This window comes from Protobothrops mucrosquamatus, unplaced genomic scaffold (assembly GCF_001527695.2).
Source record: "Protobothrops mucrosquamatus isolate PMUCROS unplaced genomic scaffold, P.Mucros_1.0 scaffold1180, whole genome shotgun sequence".
Lineage (NCBI taxonomy): Eukaryota > Metazoa > Chordata > Lepidosauria > Squamata > Viperidae > Protobothrops > Protobothrops mucrosquamatus.
Window position 1 is genome coordinate 69,733 of NW_015387393.1, and position 23,021 is coordinate 92,753.

The window sequence follows — 23,021 nt, forward strand, 5'->3', positions numbered from 1 at the left end:
TGGTAGTCATGTAGCAAATATCAGTTCATGGTTCAAATGAAATCAGAAGCTATATTTAATTAAATTATCTGCTTTCTAGGCCATAAAAATTGTCTTCCTGCAGATACAAAAGGATTGTGATAATAAGACAAGATATAATCATTCAAGCATGATTTCTGTAGGAGAGGTTATATTTGCAGCTATCCCAACAGGAGTTGAATTCATGTACATGAGAGAAGATAATTAAAGAGATTGACAGTATCTTCTTGCAAACTAATTAGCAGCAGCATCAAAGTTAGCTACAATGAGTATCTGTTGTGCATATAGGGTACTTAGATTGAGCATATAAAATATATGTTTATACTCTTGAGAAGGAAGGAAGGAAGGAAGGAAGCACACACATACACATTCGTTTAAACATTTTCTTTTTGAAGAATATAAACAAAACAGAAGTTGTTTACTGTTTTTGCTTTGAATACATCAGAAAAGAAATAGGATATGGAAGATAAATATGGAATTTTACTTTATGAAGATATTACTCTTCCATCCCCTCCCCATTTTGCTGATTGAGAACCTGTAGGTTATGGGCATCACAGCATTCTAATAAAGTTTACTAAACAATATTAAATAAATATTTAATTATTTACTAGAATTCAATATTCATTCTTGCATCTGCTTTTCATTTTGCATCTATACAGATTTTAAATAGCTGGTGAAAGAGCTCTAAAAATACTTGCATTCTGGAAAAGAAGGGAAAAATAAAATTGAATTGCTACACTAGCTGCCAATATTAAAATTGCTAATAAAAGCAAAATGTTCATTCTGCTAATAAAGGGAATAGAATATTAAAAACAAATATAATAAACATAATATAATACAATGCATTATGCTGAATATCTCAAAAGCAAAACTTAACTGTTTCAATATGAGAAAGCAATTTATCTAATATTCTTAGCAATACAACCTTTCAATGGGAAGCAAAATCTTAAAGAGAATGTGTTATCAAAGAATAATTCTATATACATATTATAGAACAAATGAAAAACAATTTGTACTTTAGTATCCTAATTCTGTTATCATTTTGAATCTAAAATAAGCTATCTGTCATGGTTCCGATAGATGAGACCAGTAAAAAGAACTCCAAGACAAAAAAATTTCCTTAAAGAACATATTTATTTGGCTACATAGTATTGGCATGGTCAAAAGTGAACCCAAGACTGAAATCCCCCCCCCCTTAGATTACAATGTTATAAAGTTGAACTTCCCACCCAGTAATATGTCATAAATCACAACCCCCAATTACCTACTTGCGTGGGCTTTCTAACAAAAGCTTTAGCCCACCAAAATGCAGCCAGCAATGACCTTGGTTCCCACAGAACAATTTATTATTTTGACTAAGCTAGAAAACACTCATTCCCCCATCCCAAATCTGTGGCAACCGAAAACGAAGGGAAAATGGCTTCAGCCAAATTCGTTTGTAGGGTTGACAGTCAGACCCCCTAAAAAAAAAAAGAGAGAAATCCTGTAAATGAAGAAGAGTTAAAATTAGGAATCTCCTCGGGGTTTATTAGGATGATTATCAAAAAATGCATGTATCAATCTTTCAGCTTTTACATCAGTACTTTTCACCCAAGTGGCCTCTGATAATGGGCATCCTTTCCACTGTACTAAATATTGTAATTTCCCTTTGTACAATCTAGAATCAAGAATACGTTTTATTTCATAATGGGTCTCTCCTGCTACCACAAGAGGATCAGGTACTTGTTTGGGAGGAAGTCTTAAGGATGACTTTCTGAAAGGTTTTAATAGACTGCAGTGGAAGACTGGGTGGATCTTTCCCAAAAGGTGAGGGAGTTTTAATTTTATGTGACTGGGTTTATAATCCGGACTATAGTGAAAGGTCCAAGGTATTTTGGTCTCAATTTTTTGCTAGGCAACTTGAGTCTCAAATATTTGTAGAGAGATAAACCTTCTCCCCCACAGAGAATGGTTTTTGAGGTGCCCTTTTTTTATCAGACTGTTTTTTGTAAACCTTTGAGGCTTTCGCTAAAGCCTTTTTTGCATTATCCCAAACAGTTTTCCAGGAGGCCACCCACTGATCAAAAGTTTGAGAAGCAGGAAAGTGGGTATTCGGGCATGGGACTGAACTCTCTACCAGTAGCTATTTTAAAAGGAATGAGTCCAGTGCTGCTATGTACTGTGTTATTGTATGTTACTTCGGCAAAAGGGAGGAGATCAGTCCAGTTCGTCTGCTGGTAATCCACATAGCATCTGATGTACTGTTCCACCATTATGTTCACATTTTCAGCAGCTCCATTCATAGATGGATGAAAAACCGACAATAGTCCTTATGTGGATCCGATCAGTTTAAGGAAGTCCTTCCAAAATCTAGCAGTAAACTGAACCCCCCTGTCTGAAATAATCCATTTTGGTACTCCGTGGAGCCGGTAGATATGTTTGAGGAACATTTTGGCTAATTTCTGGGCAGAGGGGAGACCAGAGCAGGCAATTAAATGAGCTTACTTTGAAAAAAGGACAATCACAGTTCATATTACCGTATTTCCTCTCCTTTCTGGTAGTTCCACGATAAAGTTCATGGCAATCTTCTCCCAGGGTTGGGAAGGGTCTGCAACTTGTTGCAATAGTCCAGGGGACTTTCTGGGGCGTTTCTTCATCATTGCACAAGTTGCACAGCTCTTAACATAGTTTTCAACATCTTTTTCAAACCCGGCCACCAAAACTGCCTCCGGACTAAATATAAAGTCTTTAGATATCCAAAGTGGCCAGCTTGTTTGATGTCGTGGCTGCACTGGAGTGCTTGGACTCGGGGAAATATAGTTTCGACCCCTTCCAGGCTAACCTATCTCGATAAGTCAGTATGGTCTGGTTTTCTTTGAATCAGGAATCAGTTTTCAATTCCTCTTTTATTTTGTTTGTTAACGAGCTATTGGTTCAGGTGGTTTTGCTTGTTGTTGGACCCCTGGGGTTATTTGAGAGATTGTCTGTGGTAATGGAGTTCACGATCTGTTCACGATGGCTTTTATACTGAGGCAATCTGTAGAGGGTATCTGCCAAGAAGTCCCCCCCCCCGGATGTATTTTAGTGTGAAGTTGAAATGATTAAAATACTGTGCCCACCAAACTTGTTTGGGAGATAGTTTACGGGGAGTTTTCAGTGCCTTTAAATTTTTGTGATCAGTCTATACTTCAAAAGGCACCTTGCTCCCCTCGAAGAAATGGCGCCAAGTAAGTAGGACCCATCTCACCGCAGAGGCTTCCTTCTCCCAAACAGCCCACCTTCGCTCAGTGTCTGTTAATTTCTTAGAAGTGTAGGCACAGGGTTGCAATCTCCCTTTTGGTTTCTTTGCAAAAGAACTGCCCCCACAGCCACATCACTAGTGTTGACTTGGATGATGAACTGTTTCTCAGGGTTGGGGTGTTTGAGAACAGGTTCAGCAGCAAACACTCTCTTTAAGTTCTCAAATGCTGTTTGGCTTTCCATAGATCATGGCAGGGGCTGACAAGGTCATGCTTACCTCAATTTTCCCCATCTTTAATAGTTCAGTAATTGGCAAAGCGATCTCAGCAAAAGAGGGGATAAATTGCTGGTAGAAATTGGCAAATCCCAAAAAACTTCGGAGTTTTTACGGGTTCATGGGGGTTGCCATTCGATTATTGCTTTAACTTTGGCTGGGTCCAACTCAATGCCTTCAATGGAAATCCTATACCCTAGGTAGTCCAGGCATGTTTGATGGAATTCACATTTGGAGAGTTTTGCATAAAGTTTAGTGTTCAGCAGTTTTTTGAGCACTTTGCACACTAATTTGGTATACTCTGCCATGGTCTCTGTATAAATGAGGATGTCATCAAGATAGACTAAGACCCTCTTGTACAGGTGATCATGTAGCACTTGATTGATCAATTGTATAAACACTGCAGGGGCTCCCTGCAACCCAAAAGGCATAACATAGAATTGGAAGCTTCCCAGGGGGCTGTTAAACATCGTCTTCCACTCGTCTCTTTTTTTAACTCTCCCTCAATAGTACGCCTCTCTTAGATCCAGCTTGGTAAAAAACTTTCCTTTTGCCAAATGGGCTAACATGTCTTTCATTAAAGGGAGAGGGTACATATTCTCCATTCTGACCCTGTTTAATCGTTTAAAATCCATGCACAGCCTCAGCGACCCATCTTTTTTCTCTTTAAAAAGCACAGGGGCAGCTATTTGAGATTTTGCTGACTGAACGAACCCTCTAGCCAAGTTCTTGTCAATGTATTCCCTCAGTTCTTTTAGCTCACGGGGGGTCATTGAGTACATTTTTGGCTTCGGCAGTTTGGCTCCTGGCAAAATCTCAATAGCACAATTGGTTGCTCTGTGGGGAGGCAGGATGTCACACTCTGTTTCACTGAACACCTCAGCTAAGTCTCGATATTCACTTGGGACAAGCGGTATCCCAGGCGGGGAGTTTATGGCAGTTTTCAGGGTTTCAAGAGATTGCCTCTGGGCTTCACTTGTGTCGCTGGCAGGGGTAGGAGGTGAAGGTCCTATTTCTAGCCTTAAAGTCCTCATGGGCTGCCATTTATCCAGCCAGGCTAATCCCAAAATTACTGTCTCAGTCATTTTTGGGACCACCACAAAATGGATAAATTCCCAATGCTCCCCTAGTTCTAGGCGGACTGGTTCAATCAAGTGAGTGGCTGGATCCCCTCCTATCAGGGATCCATCTGCCTGTTCAAACCTCATGGATATGGGCAATAATTTAGCACAAATGCCTAGATTGAGCACCGTGGGGAGGTTGATCAAACACCGGGTGCAGCCAGAGTCAAAACATGTAAATCCATTTGCGCTCCTGTCTTAGGAACCAAGAGATTCGCTGAGAAGGCAAAAGGTGGGATAGCTGACTCACCATTGGGTCATCTTCTCCTTCGTCGTTGCTGTCGCAATGAGCAGGCAGAGGCAAACTCTCAGTCGGGGTCTCAGGTTTCCCTTGTGGAGGAGAGGTGACCTGCATGGCTTGTTCTTGGCTGGCCCAATTCAATTTTTTACAAATTGGTTGGGATCCTCTCTTAGGTTTTGCAGAAGCAGTAGGTGCACTTTTTGGCAGAGGAAAAGGGACTGGACAGTCAGCTGCTCGGTGCCTTGGTTGACTGCATCTGAAGCACTTGATCGGAGGTCCCACAGGTGGTCTAGGAGTTCCGGTGGTCATGGCAGGTAAGGGCCATCAAGGAACCTGACATCTTACTTGGTCCTGTTTTGGTCTGGATCCTGGTGCAGAAGGTTTTTGGTACTGGTTCAGCTTGATGTCTAAGTTTATCGCTAGATGGTACTATTCATGCAGGAAATCCCCTGTAGGTGCAGGATTGGAACAAATCATGATCCATCTCAGTGTGATGACCCAGGCACAGCACAGAGGCAATGCAGTCAGCTGGCAATTCAAACAGTTCTTTTATTGCTCCAAATTTTCCCCAAATGCTCCCACGTTTGCTGGCAAGCCTCCAACAAAAGATCACACACACATCCCTTCAGCCGACTTTGGTTGAAAGTAGGTTCAAATACAGGCTGATTAGCATAAAAAAGTACTCAAGGCCATAGAGATAACAAGGAAGAAAACATAAACTTAACAAGTCCGTTTGAATCCGAGCTTGCCTGAGCAGTTTCCAAAAGAGAGAATCCAAAATACAGTCCGATAGTCAAGGTTTCCAGGTTTCCAAACAGAAGGCACAGAACAAGAGCAACAATACACAACACTCCAATGAATCAGTGTTTGTTCCCAACAAATGCCCCACCCCACAGCGTCTTCTTAAATCTCAATCCCCAGGTGTGCCTTATGGATTGGGGTGGGATGCTCTCCTCCTGAGTAATAGAGCCTGCCTGCGATGTTCCCTCCTTCTCTCCACTCTCCGTGCTCTAGGATCAGGTGGGGTGGGCCTTGCTCATTGCCTGAACTCTGTCTCCCCTGTTCCAATCCTGAAGGGCCCTGGCCTGCCTCAGCCTGCTCTTCCCCACAGTCCTCTGAAGCCACGGACATCTCTCCCTCGGTCTCCATAGGGTCCTGTTCCAGCTCCATTTCCTCCTCAGAGGCATGACACTCAGCTTTAAAATGGTGAACCAGTGATCATTCAGGCCACTGCCTGATCTGGCCACCCACCCTTCGGAACTCCCTCATGTAATCTTTCACTGATCGACCCCTCTGCTTCAACTCATCGATGGTCCTTTTCAGCCTGCAGAGCTTGAGATTCATCCTTGAATCTGGTTCTCAGTCCACATATAAATAGGTTGAAATTCCATAGTTCTGGTAATTGCTCATCACACAGGCAATTCATTCACTCTGCTGCCTCCCCTTCTAGGTTCACTGCCACTGCATCAACCATACTGGATCTGGGTAGGCACAGGCATTACGATTCATGTGAGTGAATACCTGGTTTGGGAAAGAGGTCAGCTTCTCAGGATCCCCATCAAATATGGGCTTAATGGGAGGGGGGTCCACTTAGCGTTGCTCCATGAGGGTTGGCTGGCGCTGGTGTCAGTAGTGATCAGGACTGACCTGGAGTTGGTAACGGTCAGGACTGGCTTGATGTGGGTAATGGTCAGGGCTAACCTGGTGCTGGTAACACCTGGGGCTGGCGTAGCATCACTGACAATCAGGGCTGGCATGGCGTCGGTGACAGCTGGGACTGACAGGACGTTGGTGGTGCTCAGACTCACATATCGCAGCTAACAGTCAGGACTGGTGTAACATCGATGATGGTCAGGACTCTGCCAATGCACTGAGCTCGAAGTTAGGGCTGGTGTTGGAAGCGGGGAGGCGGCCCGAGCCCTTGCCATTGGACTAGGGCTTTGCCCTGGCATTGGACGGTCATGGGGATGTTTGTCCTCTCGCTTACTGGAAAGCATCTAGTGGGTGATTGGTCCCCCTTCTCCCATCTCCAGACTCTCAAACTTCTCTCTTAAGCATTCGATGGAGTGGCTGTAGATGGAAGTCAGGTACTTCCATTCCCCTGATTCATCCCAAGCGGCCAACTGCTTTGGCTTCCTCAGTTTTGGCGAGTGAGATCCGTGGGATGAGATCAATGGGAACTCAGCTTCTGCAGCTTTCACGGTGCTCTTCCGTGGCTGAGCTGTCTCTGAACACTAAGTTCCCCCAACAAGTAAGGCTCCTTCTTGCTGCACCAACAGCTCCAGTTGGGCCTCCCTGGCTTTCAGTCTCGCTTCGGCAGCCGGACCTGCACTTTCCTCTTGGGTGGTAGCCTGCGCTCCATCTGCTGCCATAGCACCAAAGCTTGCAGCCGATTTCCCCTTCTTTTCCATCTTGGCGTTTTCCCTGAGTCTTTGTCATCCTCCCAAAGGTTCTGGGTAGGACCCCGCGTTTTAAAATAAATTGGAGTCTCAGGTTAATGTCATTGTTCTGATAGATGAGACCAGTAAAAAGAACTCCAAGGCAAAAAAAATTCCTTAAAGAACATATTTATTTGGCTACATAGTATTGGCACGATCAACAGTGTACCCAAGACTGAAATTCCCCTCCTAAGGTTACAATGTTACAAAGTTGAACTTCCCACCCAGTAATGTGTCATAAATTACAATCCCCAATTACCTACTTGTGTGGGCTTTCTAACGGAAGCTTTAGCCTGCCAAAATGCAGCCAGCAATGACCTTGGTTCCAACAGAACAATTTATTGTTTTGACTAAGCTAGAAAACACTCATTCCCCCCTCCCAAATCTGTGGCAACCGAAAATGAAGGGAAAATGGCTTCAGCCAAATTTGTTTGTAGAGTTGACAGTACCGCTATTTTATATCATCCCCGTGCAATTATTATGGATAAAATAGTTAACTTCAACTTTTAAATTTTCATCCTTTAATAGCATATTAATTGGATTGTCTGCCAGAATTAACAAATAATAGCATTTTAAAAGCATAAAACATGCCAATCTCCTCCAGTAGTAGTATTGCAGCCTTTGCACAATAGAATTCTGAATTTTACAGAATATCATCAATGGGCTTGGTCCTATTATGAATCATATTATGCTACTTGTCACAGTAGCATATTGAACATTTCAGTGGAACTCCCTGCACTATTGCCAGAGTCTACCTGCTCTACAGCAACCATATTAGTAGAAAGTCCGCATAACCTGTTGTTGAAAACCTAGAGCTGGATCTCTAGATGTCCTAGAGCTTAATTGTGGTGCTAAAAATTGGAGTACCTCTGCCATACATTTCCTATAGCTTTTGCCACTAGCATGTTGTCAGTTGAACTAGGAAACATGATTGATAGCTCAGATTATCATCTAAGTAAAGTAGCTGAAAAGAACAATCAGCTGAGTAAAGACCTTATCACACACAGTAAACGTCTGAGTCACATATGGTAAAAGCCCTTTGTACAACTCTGTCCAAAGTTCAGCTAAACTAATTTTGTGGAATTAATGAGATTTGGATCTAACTTTAGTGGAAGTATTGCAGTCTTGGGTAGATTTCTTTGGAGGAGAAAGAAAAGCAAAATGCATCGTGTCTGCTGGTGGATCATGTATCTGCCCCCAGGAACAAAATGGGTCTGGCTCATACCTGAATATTTGGGATGTTTCTAGAGCAGAGTTTAATCTACAGATATTTCGCCTGCTGGAATTTGTGCATTTTAGAATGAGATTAGAATTTAAGGCTATAGCTGGAGGAGACTGAAGTATTTAAGAAAGTTTATGTAATATATTTGTATCTCTGTATATAGATATTGTTTTCTCTGTGAGTAGGTGTACAAATTCTTACACATATTCACAATGATCAGAGTTCAGCCTTCAGTTTATCAGTCTGATATTTTGGTTGCAAAAATGTGATTTTTTAAAAATTATTTTTGTGAAAAGCAAGTCTTGCAGATCTTTATCACACTTTATCTCCCCCCCCCCAAATTACAATGGTTAGTTTGTGGTCACTATTATTTCATTTTCTATCCTTCATCCAGCCAAAGTTTTCTGCCTTTATTACCGACTTTGGCTTTCATTGGGTCTTAACCCCGAACCATTCTATTAACTTATCATTAGAGAGGGCAGCAGTTCTAATTTCCTCTATTAATATTTAGATTACTATGATTAACAGATTGACTGCCAATAATTCTAATATATAGAACTGTGACTGAAAGAGAAGTACCAGCAAAGGCAGAATATAGGCTCTCATAAGACAGTTCCTTGAACTATGGCTAGGGTCTGAAGCTATAGCTCATTTCTGCAGTATGCATCAGCAAATGAGCAAAATATAGAAGGGTGTCCATTCCCTGATGCTGCTGTAAGTAGCTAGTCTTAAAGACTGAGATATACACTGTTGCTGAATAGTTTGTTGCAAACGCAACAAAATCTCAGATGAGCCCCAAAGGAGATGCAGCCTAATTCCATACTTTGGAGAACATTAAGAGTCAAATGGAGGACAAACATTATAGATTTTAGAAATTTTGATTGGGTATTTTGTGAGTCGAGAGGTGTCCTTGTAGATACCCAGCTGGATACTATATGGCATCAGATCCAGAACTCTGGCTTTAAATAACTTAATTGCTGTTGAGATGTAGTTGTTGCCATGTTGACTTGCATATTTGATAATTGCAAGGGATACTCTTTATGCTTTTACATTAAATTCACTCATTTGATTAGTCCAGTAAATGGAAGATTGAAAATAAACACATAGGTTTGAAAGTTTAAGTTGCTCAATAAGTTGTCTGTTGATCTTCCAGATTATTGCAAACTTTAAAGCACTTTCTTGAAAGTACCAAAACATTGTTTTAGAATAATTATTTTCAAGGAGGTCCCTGGAGCAATAGAATGACAAGGTACATTACATGCCCACATGAGTTACAGGCATAATTATTTTCAAGGAGTTCCCTGAAGCAATAGAATGATATGGTATATACCCACATGAGTTATAGGCATAATAGATACATCATCAGCATATAGGAGAATAGGGATAGCCAAAATAAAGCAGAATATTTGGGACCATGACTTCCAGTCTAATAGAACTAATCTTTCTTAGTGCAATCTTACCACCTTTTGGGATTATTCCTAGTGGGGTTTTTTTTTAACGTTTCACATGCCCCACAAAATCTGTCTGGAGTTGATACCTGACCCTTCAGTTGATAGCAGGCATATTTTGTCCTCCCATATGAAAATCACATCTAAATAATAAAAATAATGCATTATTAAAATGCATTACATGGAGTCCTCAACTTACAACTACAATTGGGACTAGAACTTCCATTGCTAAATGAAGTGGTTTCTAAATGAGTCACACCTCCTTTTATCACCGTTGTTAAGAGAATCACTACAATTATTAAGTGAATCATGTCATTTAGTGAATCCAACTTCTGTTATTGATTATGCTTGTTGGAAGCTGGCTGGGAAGATTGCAAATGGCAATCCCGTGGCCCAGGGATACTGTAACTGATATAAATACGTGTCAGTTACCAAGCACCTGAATTTTGAACATATGACTGAAGAGATGCTGCAGATGTTGTATTTGCAAGGACTTTTCATAAGAAACTTTTTTAGCACCAACGTAACTTTGAGAACTAAATGAATGGTTGTAAGTTGAGAACTACAGTACCTCTGGTTTATACATTGTATATACTTTATACACAGTGGTGAACAGATCTTATACTACCTACTGTTAAAAAACCTAGTGCCTTCTCTGACTATGGGATGACCAGTCTTCTTTGAAGTTCTCTCCAAGAACATTGCAACATTTTAGCAACAGCTATGACTTATGGAAGCCATTTGATGCCCTCTTCCTATTACCAAGTGCTTCAGCCTGATCTTACACTTTTCCTTTTTAAATAAATACTATTGTGTCTGCTTTATTTGATATATATTTTAATTACTCCTCTTGGAATGTAAATAGACTTCAGAAAAGAAACATGTCAACCATTTTTACTTAATTAAACCACTAAACATTTTCCTTATTAAAGAAATATTTCTGGTACATCTTTTTCCTTTCCTTTCCTTTCCTTTTCTTTTCATACCTTTCTGGCTCTTTCTTTAGTATAAAACTTTAAAGGTAGATATTTACTACTAATTTCTAGTATTAACTTTTATTTTGAAAATTGGTAGCTTCAGATTTTATACCAAGAATTATAACCCTTTAAAGAGATTTCAGAGCTCTAGCTGGAATAATAATTTTGGAAAAGTAGTTATTTATAAGAATGGAATAGTTTGTCTCTTTCACCAAGCTCATAAAAGGTGACAGTGATTCTTATCTATTTCATTCTATATCATATGCATATTGTGGCAGTTTCTCTTCTCTAAGTGACAAGGCAGCCTTTTTAATAAAATATAGTGAACTTTGTATAATTCCTTTTTTCTCTTGACAAAAGAGGAACCTTTTCTTGACCCTTTTCAAGGAAGTAAAACTCTACAATAACATAATTTGACTACTTTTGGAGGACAAAAATGATTCTTGTTCATTGTTCTTTCTTTCAAAATGATCCTCATTTTTTAAAAAAAAAATCATATGGCAAAATCTGTAGCTCTTTCTTTTTTTTTCTTTCTCTTTCTTTCTTTCTTTCTTTCTTTCTTTCTTTCTTTCTTTCTTTCTTTCTTTCTTTCTTTCTTTCTTTCTTTCTTTCTTTCTTTCTTCCTACATTGTCTGTAAATATGTTTCTTGATATTTCATTTTTCATCATTTTATTCTCAGCAACTATCTTCTTGTCTTCTCCATTTCTCTGCTAAATGCAGGGGATTATTATTGCAGGAGAACAACAGGTTTTCAGAAGCACTGCATTATTATAAATTGGCTATTGGAAGCAGACCTACTTTAGCCTGTAAGTAAAGTTGCATGCTTGTTATATTTAAATACACTGTTCCTTCTCATTTGTCTTGTGTTATAAATAAAACTGTTAAAAAGAAAATCTGTAAGCTGTACTTAATTCTGTTAAATGTGAGCAGATCTTTCCACATGGTTCCAATATATTTGATAACACCTGGGCCATCCTTACTGTAATGTGAAGATGCTGTACTATGGTAAAATAGTTGATCTTGGATGTTATCCAAGAGTTCAATACTATTTATTTTATTGTTAGGCAAACATATTTTGCCAGAGTAACATGTTTGATTTTGATTTGAGTAAAAGAAGCTGAAATATGCTCAAATTTATGGCAGTAAGGGAAGTGAGCTGTTTGATAGAGAGGGTCACATTTTTAAGAAGCAATTCAGGGTTGCTGGACTGCTTCAAGCAAATTTGGTAAAAGACTTCTGTTATTTACTTCATCTGATTACCAACCTTTCAGGGACGAGGTCAGAAGCTAAACCAGGATATTAGATTATAGGGGTAGAGAAACAGAAAATTCATGCTACATATCATTTCAATCTCTTGTATATATGCTTGTATGTGGAATCTTCTAATGTGTGAAAGTCCCATGAGTGAATGAGGAGTCTCTCAAAATTCTCTTTGAAACATTGAAGCCTGTGACTTCTGAAACATCCATATAGTACTTAAACACCTTTAATTGGTACTTGTTCAAGTTTAAATGTAAATTGATGAGAGGGTCTAACATTTCCTTCTCTAGAAAGAGAGAGCTGAAAATGTTACACTCAGGCAATAAAGCAATTTAAGTTACTCTGCCATCATCCCAGATCCAAAAGTCTTTAATTACCATAAGATTACCTTGTTCACTTGGAGAGCAGTTATTGTTTCTACTGAATCTACTGACTCTCAAATGTACTGAATTTGGGTATTTTACCTCTTTTTATGATTATGACAAAGCTGTTCTAAAGAAATATTAGAGAGGAAATCACCTTGGTTGACATTTCAATTAATTCTAATGAAATTCCAGTTTTAATATTTTGTTGTGATGGTACTCATTTTTTCTTTAATTAGCAATCTATTTCCTATGGCAGTTATTAAAGACATCAATATCTTGTAAAGAAAGTCTTGATTGCTATAGAATTAGAATGGATAATCTATGACTTTAATGAAAGATAATTCAATCATAACAAGTTTAAAAAATGAAGGACCAATCTAGATTTGAAGAAACTGTCAACCTGTAACTATCTAATTTTTCTGGTTTTAAATAACTTCAAGTATAATAGGATCGTGTATGAATGTGCAATAGCTACATTTCCCTTTCTTTTTTTTAGCTGCTTATTTAAATACTGGTATCATCTTAATGAATCAAGGCAAGGCTGAGGAAGCCAAGAAGACATTTTTGAAGTGTTCAGAGATTCCTGATGAAAACTTAAAAGATCCTCATGCTCATAAGAGTTCTGTTACCAGTTGCCTTTATAACTTGGGGAAACTTTACCATGAACAGGGACAGTATGAGGTAAGATTTTACAGTAACATAGCAGCTATCTATAATTTTAATATAATTGTGTTTTTGTTTTTTTTTAAAAAAAAAGCCTCCACTTCTATACTAGAATTAGCTATTGGTTGTCTGGGAGTTGGGTGGCATATAAATTGAATAAATTATTATTATGGTTCCTCATCCAGATGTTTAGACTGAATTTTAATTTGACTGAATTAAAAATTCACTTATCGATTCCTTCCCAAGGATCTGGGATAGGCAGATGTTGTTTGATAGTGTTAAAGGTATCATCTCAGGATGTAAGCTGTTCCAATTAAAGCTGCCTTTTGCAATTGATTCATGATGGTTTGGTCAATGCCACCACAGTTCAAGTAGTGTTCCAGATATTTTGGGATTGCAGCCAAAGTACCTAGAACTATTGGTAGTATTAAAGATTGCATAACAGTATCAAACATGGTATCTACATCTTATACTTTAGACCATAAAGCTCTGACAAGCTTTTCCTAATACATTTACAATTTAACAATTTATGTCTTTTTCTAGGTTATTACTGGTAGAATGGAAGACTAGTGAGATGGTAGCAGCTATACTTTATGAACTAGTTTACTGGGAAAACATAGATATTATAGTATATAGTGCAATACTAATTCATTCATTAGCAAATTATCCTTTTCGAAATGATATACTGTATGAACATGGAAATAATAGCATTTCCTGATATGGTTTAATGTACTATTTTTTCCTAGTGAGACCGAAAAAATAGGTTCCTCTTATTAAGGGTGTAATACCAACATCATCAAGCCACCAGAGTCATCGATGTGAGATGGGCCACTGTATAAATCAAATTGCTCAGCCTATCAGTCTTACAGTAGAAACATACAATTGGAATAAATGTAAATTTATATACTTGTGGGATATGGACAGTGTACAATTTGACAGCTTCAAGTAATGTATAGCTTCATTTTAAGAATAGGTAATGATCAAAAATCACAGTAGTTTGACCTGACATATATGTGTTTTATTTTAAACCTAGAAGGCTTTCAGGTTAATGTGACCTGTATTACTTTATGCAAAGCAGTAACACTTCCCATTATTATCAGCAAAATTTAAAAGTATCATTCTGATTATTACCATTTTGTAACATCAGAATGTGTTCTAGGAAATTCTAAGGTATTTTCTTTTCCCATTCTTAAATGGCAGGTTTGAATATTGAAAATTGCTCTGTTTTACATTGAGAAGATTCATGTCAACTGTATAATTTTTACATAGATTGAAATTAATCCATGTTAATCTTCTGCAGCACAAACTGCACAGTTTGGTACCACCTTAGAGATTTTTTTACATATGCTTATACAGAAATCAATTTGAAGGTGTCATAAGATTCATCATTATACATTTTATTAAATGCCTATTTCTTGTTACGATTAACAAAGGCATCTTTAATTTTACAATATTTTATATTACATTTATGCTTCTGAATTTGATGTTATTGTAATGATATGTTTCTCAACACTTTGTCATAGGATGCCCTTTTAGTTTACAAAGAGGCAATACAGAAAATGCCAAGACAGTTTGCACCACAGAGTTTGTATAATATGATAGGTGAGTCTAAGCAAACATCTAAAAATATTTGTGTTAATTTTCTTCCAATGCACATACTTTTGTATTTCTGCCAATATTGGACATTAACCAAAGTATTTCATTTATGATATGTTTTTGGCTTTAATCAAATCTTCAAGGTTTACATTTATAGCTTACCCCATATCACCACAGATAGCATTCAAATGTATAAATCAGAACAATTAATGAATAAAAAAGTCTGTGTAGCTTTTCCCTATGTATTCATAAAGTGCTGTCAACAAGGCAAAACAAATTTAAAATAATATATGCTTATCCAAATATACTAATCCTGATTCCAAAAACAGATAAGATTTGCCAAGTATTTCCAATAAACTGTTTCATAGTCACAGTATGGGCATTAGGAATGGCTTTTAGGAACTAATTTGTAGCTGATTAAAGACTTTCTAGTTCACATAGGCTAAAATGTGTCTTGTACAACTTGGTGCTATGACTGCAATAATCCCAAATTCACATGGCCAAAAAGAATCACAATAGTCCAGGCTCAAATGTGGCATCTTCTCTCCCTCCCTCTCTCTCTTCTTCTCTCTCTTTCTCTCTGTCCCTTTCTCTATCTTTCTGTCCAGCATTTCCCCCAGCAACTGAAGTGGGCTTTAGACCCTAACACCTTTACCCTAACTAGCAGGCAGGGCAGCTTGCTGATTGCCTAGTGCAGTCCATGGCCACCCCTCCTCCCCATTTTCTTTTCTTTTTTTGTTTGCTTCCTCAGGCCAGCTCTTTTGGAACCGGCCCAACCAAAAAAAGCCATATTTCACAAAGACACATGTTCTTGACATTCTTGCTGGATTAATTGTGAAATCAATTGATTAATAATTAATAGTTAATGTTATCGATTAATTACTAATTAATAATTATTGAATTAATAATTCAATAATTATTATTGAAAAATTGTTACAAAGATAAAAATATGAATAACTAGAAAAGAAACAAGGAAAATGAGGAAGAATCGTGAATAAGTAAAAAAAAGAAAAAGGAAAGAAAAGATTATAAAGAAGTGGCTTCCAACCTTTTTGACAGTGTTTATAAATGAATTTATATAATACCCTCTCCAATTGTGGTACAGTTTGATGTCATGAAACATTTTCAGAATGATATTTCTTATGGATTGAAAGGATTATGTTTTGGCACAAAAGAAAAAAAAAGAATTTAAATTGAATTCACCTACCTGCAACTAAAAAGCATTTCTTGTCCAATAACAACTCATAGAAGTTGTTCTATGAGTTTAAATAAAAAATGGTTGTCCAGATGTCATTTTTTCAAAGATATAAGATTTGATGGGTATAGATCTAGAGATCCATATCAGTTCTCATCAACTGAATGTTAAGACCCATCATCATAATTTCTTCACTATCATCTGATGGGCAACTTTTCTCCACTTTCCTAAAGCCCATGCATAATACTTACCTGTCTGAAGTCTGAGTCCTGTAAATTTAGTGATTAAAAAAATTGTGTACCAAGGTTATATATTAGAGCATACCAAATAAAAATACTTTTACAAAAAATCCCATTCCTAAACCTATATTGGTTTGATGTATGTAAAGTATGATCTGATGTAAAGTATGGTCTGATATAAAGTAGACACCAAATTATAGCCTAGAAGTACTAACTAAAATAATTTTCTAGATTAAATTTTATTATTAATCTTAACAATTTAGAAGTTTGGCAACACTGAATGAAAGCTACTTCATGGCATCCTTGATTACTTTTAAAATATAGAATTCTCCTTTATAACAGTTCAGATTTTCAATTCATTTTCTCAGCTACAACTGCTCAAAAATAATTTGATATGCTGTCATTCTTTTTCATCAATATATCCAATAATTAAAATCATTTCTCACTAAAAGAGGTTGAAATTATTGAACAGATAAATAAAATCCTATGGTACAGAGGAGAAAAAGAAATTCCGGCTACTTGTCATTTTGCTTCTGATTTTTAGAGAACTGGAAACTTCTTTTGTATAGAAAATGCCAAAATTAGTTATCAGTCAGCATAATATTCCTCTATATCATATTGTTAATAAAAATTAAACTTTGAGTTTTCCTTGAGTCAATTTAATTGGGTAGACTGAAAGACCATAAAAAATTGTATAACTGTCTGATTTTTGAAGACAGCAATTGCTGATTAGGAAATTACCAGCTATTTTGTTTCCTTGATTCATGATGATTTACCCAAGTCGTGGTTTTACTGGAAAACTGTATTTAAGGAACTTTATGCAAGAAATGCTCTTCACACAGAGATCATCTGGTTTAGACTTGTTTCTTCCCTTTACTTGTGAGAAAAGTAATTAGGCATAAAGTAATAGAATAATGGCAGTATATCTGCTTTAAGTGCAATAAATAAAATAAATCTTTTAATGTAGAAGGTTTTATCCTTTACTGAATGGAGACATTTCAGCTATTAATCATATTTGGAATCAGTTGGAATTCTTTCATATTGATCCTTCTGGATATTGTAGGCATTTTGATAGGATGAAGTGTGAAATTTTAAGCATCTGAATGTTCATCTAATTTAACACAGCTGTTTTGTAGTAGTTTTGCTTCTGACAGCTATAGCAAGCCAGGCTGATGCAGTCTTCCAGAAATTATAAGATTCTCTTGACTCATGTTATCACTAATGCAATTTCCATCCATATTAAGCTTTTTGGAAAAATATTCTGGACACTGGACATCATCATATTCCTGTTGTTATCCAGTCTTATGGATAAGCATGCACAAACATCTGTTGGGAATTTTCTTTACACATAAAATTCATATTTCTAAAGAAGTCAGTCATAAAATCTTAGTCTTAAAAAAAATTCTTAATCTATATATTTCTTTTGCTGCAAGTTGACTCAAGGTTTTTAAGAGATGTGAGATATTTATATAATAATAGTAATATCATATATATTCTGTTGGTGACATTCTGCTAAAGAATAATGGAATAATAACATGCTATTATGTAATATATATAATATAAATTATAAATATAAATTAATTTGTATTATATCTGTATTTTATGAATACACATATGCATATATTTATATATTAATATATAAAATACATCAATTGCTTTTATCAGTTTATATGTTCTATTAATACATTTTTATGATTTCCTATTCTGCTTTGTAGGAGAAGCCTACATGAGACTTAGCAGATTCTCTGAAGCAGAATATTGGTATGTGGAATCACTGCACTCTAAAACTGATCACATTCCAGCTCATCTCACATATGGGAAACTTCTTGCTTTAACGGTAAGTAAACTATCTGGAAAATAGCAGTAAGTTTTTTAGCAAGAGAAAAACAATCCTATCTGTCACATGTTTGTCACATACAGACTCATCTCACTCTTTCTTTATATAAAATATTATACAAACAGCTCTTTTTTCCTATTATTTGCAAGCTAAGAACTCTATCTTGAGATCACCTTTGCAAACCATTCTACTGTTGTTCACAATCCATCTACTAGGGAAATACATAAAAAATACTGACAGATTTAGAATGCATGCTATTTGTCAGCTTTCTCCTATATCTTTCTTCAAATTTCTATCTTTCCATACGTATTAGACTACCAGAAGATTTAGTCCATATTAGTTGGGTTTATGGGAATTCTAACTCCTTACCTCTTTAGGGTGAGAACCAGTGTAGTGTTGTGGTTAGGGTGCTGCAATAAGTGCAGGAATACTCAGATTGTAGTCCACTCATAGCCACGAAGGGCAACTGGGTGATTTTGGATAGTCAGTCTTTCTTAGCCTTAGACAAGGAAGCCCCCAAAAGCTACCAAGTTGCACTGAACTAATGTAATCAGTAAAGAGACTTTCATTATTTGGTAAAATAATTCAGAATGATGATGATGATGATGGTGGTGGTGGTAGTGGTGGTGATGGTGGTGGTGGTGGTGGTGGTGGTGATAGTATAGATGCAGCATCTATAATATACTAAATTAGGAATGGCTTTTCCAACTGGAACAGCAGACAAAATGTATGCTGAGTTTATCTGGATATTATCTGGGTAATTTGCTGATCGACTCAATAAATAATATTTTAATACAGTTCTCCCTTGATTAACAGGCAACACCTCCTCTCCCCAGTATACAAATGTAATGAATTATCTTATTGTTTTTGATGTACAAACTATTCATTGCCTGTTCCTGATAGTATCAGGAATATCAATATCTTATAAAGTATGGTTATGGAAATTATGCAGTAATATCCTTTCTCATTGGTGGCGTATACTTTGTCCAGCTGAAAGACAAGAAAACTGTGGCAATTTCTAGTTTTTCTTTATGTGTGAATTAACCTATTGTGTCTTTGATAGCTAAATGGTAATTTCAATGGGGTGTTTTTTGACCTAGTACTATATACTCTGAACAAAATGTTCCACTCCCTTTAATTCATTTAAAGACTTGTGTTTCATTTTGAGTATAATATATAGTATGTTGCTACTTAAAATTTTTGCCTACTTTTTTTAAAAAAATATTGTTTATCCATTTTTTGGGACTTCAAAATATTATGCATTATATGTTCCTTAAAACAATTGCAAATAATGCTACTTTGCATCATTTATCTGAGGCTTGAGGGATAAATCCCAGTCTGCATGTGTAGAACCATAAACTTGTCTTACACAGTAGGGTCTTTTTGTTATTGTTGCTTATTTTCTTTTTTTTTTTAGAATATAAATTTTACATTGTTCTATATTGCATCTGCAAGGGTAAAAGAATGAAAAAATTGTGGTTAAGGTGTATGAATGAGAGCCAGTATAGTGGTTAAAAACACAGGACTAGAAAATTGGAGAGCATGAATTCTAATCTTGCCTTTAGGCACCAGCTGGGTGACTTTGGGCCAGTTGTTCTCTCTCAGCTGCAGAAAAAAGGCAAGGGTAATTAGCCTTCCAAAAAATGTTTCCAAGAAAACTTCAGAAAAATTGTCCATGTAGTTACCAGGACGGAATATTGATTTGAAAGCATAAAAAGGTACTGTATGTGAATAAATGGCTTAATTAGGTGAATAATTAGAAAATGTTATAGACCAGTGGTTTTCAACCTGTAGTCCATTTACCCCTGGGGATCCACAGTATCATCACAAAAGATCAGTGAAGGCTTGAAGAAATTTTATAATTTAAATCTTGAGTTAAGTCCTGGGGATCCATGGCCATGGTCCGTGGCCACAAAAGATGTTTAAAGGGGGGGGGTCCATCTTGAAGAAAAGGTTGAGAACCACAGCTGTAGACAATCCTGAGCTGTTCATTTGTAAAACTGTATTCGGCAATCTCAGTGTATATGCCAGAATAATTATCAGCCATAAATTATCAGTCCTAAATTCCTAATATGATTTCATCACTGACAAATTTATTATGGCTTATCTGTTGTGGATTGAAAGAAACTGCAGAATGATTACAATTACAATGATTACAATTCACAAATGTAAATAATAAATGCATCTAGAAGATGCCATAAGACTGTTGGTTTTCTGAAGAGACTGACACATCATTACCTATTACCTATTTTACATCTATCCTGTTAGATGCCAGAGGAGTGACAAGTTTCCTATGATGGTGATTTTTTTTTCTTTTTATACCTTTTAAGTCATGACTTCATATACTGTCAGTGTGTAATTGTAGATGACTGTTACCAATACCAGTGCTCAGATTGTATGTTTGGGAATAACTATACCTGACACTTAATGCTTCTTTGCATTTGACCTCATTATCTTTTTTAAAAAAAACAAATTGAAGCTTCCAGGGAAGTTATAATTACAGGATTAGAGCATGAATGAAAGGAAAAACTCTTTTCTTCCCTGGTTGGGTCTTTAAAAAATCTATTTTTGGAAGCTGGTTTTGGATGCCTATAAGTAGTGCTCTCACCAATGTTTAACAAAAGATTTTAGTCACAATTATGATAAGGACATTTAGATATCTCTTGGGCTGTTGTGACCTTTCCATTACTTAAAAAGGTATATTTTGGTCATAAAGAAACTATTGCAATAATTATATCCATTACTTTTAGTTTATTTAAAAACATTCCTTTTAACTCATTAGTTCAGTAGCTGAAACTAAGTCTTGCTTTTTTTAATGCATTTTTCTATAAGGTAGCAGAATCTTTCCCCTCACTCTTCTCTCCACTTCTCTTTGTTATCTGAACCTAATTACAATTTTGCACAGGATTAGATCCAGCTAATTACATCCTCATCATAAACTATTTCTGGCAAAGGAGAAATTTTGACATGAGATCAGAAAAAAATATATCATTTTTTTTCTGATAAATATTTGAGGAAGGCTATAGTCCAGACATGCTTCAAAGAACCAAAGTTACGCAGGTATAATATCAGTGTGATGTTGGTTTCCTGTTAAATATGAGTAGCACTTCATTTATTTAAATGTTTCAGACACACATATACACACAAACAGCCGTTTAAGCACAAATACATATATCTTGATACTAACAATTCTCATATAGGATCTTAGGAGGAGACCACGAACAATATAGGTATCATCTCTGGATTCAGAATTTTTTTAATCTAGTAGGTATTTGGAACAATAGGACACTCTCTCTCTCTCTCTCTCTCTCTCTCTCTCTCTCTCTCTCTCTCTCTCTCTCTCTGTGTGTGTGTGTGTGTGTGTGTGTGCACGTGTGTGCACGCGCGCTTGGACCCACACACACATGCCTGCCTGCCTGCTTGTCTCAAGGCTATTTTCACAGAACACATTTTTAAATGCAGTTGTCACACTTAAGCTTAACCCTGTCCATATATGTATCTAGTTTGCCTGAAAAAAAAATTTTTTTTAAAGTGAAAAACATTTTGTTATAAATTGAGTTAGATTTTTAAAAGGTAGAAATAATTACCTGGAAGCATATATGGATTTTTATAAGAAGATTATTCAAAACTGATTTTACTATATTAACCATGACTATTAATACCTTATATCAGAGGTCCCCAACCTTTTGGGTACAAGGGACCGGTTACATGGAGAGAGGTTTTTCTGCAGACTGGAGGGGGTGTGGTTTTGTGTGCTGCCTGCATCCCACGGATGGGGTTTTGCTTGTTTGTGCGGCCCGATTGCTAGCATGCCGCGGCCTGGTACCGATCCATGGACAGGGGGTTGGGGACCACTGCCTTAGATCAATATACACACACATACATACTTGTAGGGATCCAATCATGAAGCAGTACAAATATACCTTGATTCTTCCTCCTGCATTCCCAATTGCTTGTATTTGAAATATCAATTTGTCCAAACCATTAAATGCAGCATTCAGACAAGGAACCTATGGTTGTAATCAAGGCCATAACAGGAGATAAAGAGTTAAACTTTAGATCCCTTTTCTAGAATCCGTCATCCTTTTCTATTAGAATCATATTAACGCTTCCAACGTTTGCTTGGAAGTAAAGAAAAAGAAATGTCTATTTCCTCACCTGTAGTCAAATAACTACAAAGGGTAGTTGAATCTGAACTGGAATGGAATAAAAAGATGGGTAGTAAAGGTAAAAAGGTAAAAAGGTGGATGGTAAAGGTGAGAAGATAGAAAGATGGATGGTATCTTCATTACAATTATTAAGATAGAATTGCAAGACATATTGCAGAGGAAAATAAATGTGTAAACTAATTTGTATTTAATCACAGGAACCTTTTCATATTACATTAAAAGCATTTTGTGAACAGATGTCGCTATTGTTAGCTTTCTCATAAATGAAAGATAATTAGTAAGACAGATACCTGAATTAGACATATTAATCTAGAATCAAAATGGGGCTCTTGTATTAATGCTGAACAAATACGTGATAATGAAGTATGCATATTCATGAAGCCCTAAAATACCACTCTGTATAACCCTATGCAATAACTATTTCTATCATATAGGTGTTAAAATCTATCTCTGTTAATCTGTAATAAATGAATGAAAAATATTTTCTATCTCTTAGTATTCAGAAATAACATTTAGAACTTAAAAAGCATAAAAATCACTGGTCATTCAAACAATAATAAAAAATGTGCAGTGGTATTAACAATGCAACTATATTTTAACTCTGTTTGAAACTTGTTTAAAATGGAACAAAATTTAACACTGATTCTATGAAATCTATAATTCCTGTAGTACAAAAATGATATTGCAAAACATGCCTGTAATGTGCTTACATTGTTATTTAATTATTTTTAAACCATA

General features: G+C 36.5%; 1 protein-coding gene across 1 annotated transcript in view; it reads left to right on the forward strand.

Moving 5' to 3' along the window:
* Window positions 1-23,021, forward strand: part of TMTC2 (transmembrane and tetratricopeptide repeat containing 2) — a 111,804-nt gene that overhangs the window by 48,750 nt on the left and 40,033 nt on the right. The window contains exons 5-8 of the mRNA XM_015820778.1: window positions 11,680-11,765; window positions 13,081-13,265; window positions 14,771-14,849; window positions 17,993-18,114. Coding sequence (XP_015676264.1) covers window positions 11,680-11,765; window positions 13,081-13,265; window positions 14,771-14,849; window positions 17,993-18,114 — 472 coding nt within the window. The remainder of the gene's footprint in view (window positions 1-11,679; window positions 11,766-13,080; window positions 13,266-14,770; window positions 14,850-17,992; window positions 18,115-23,021) is intronic.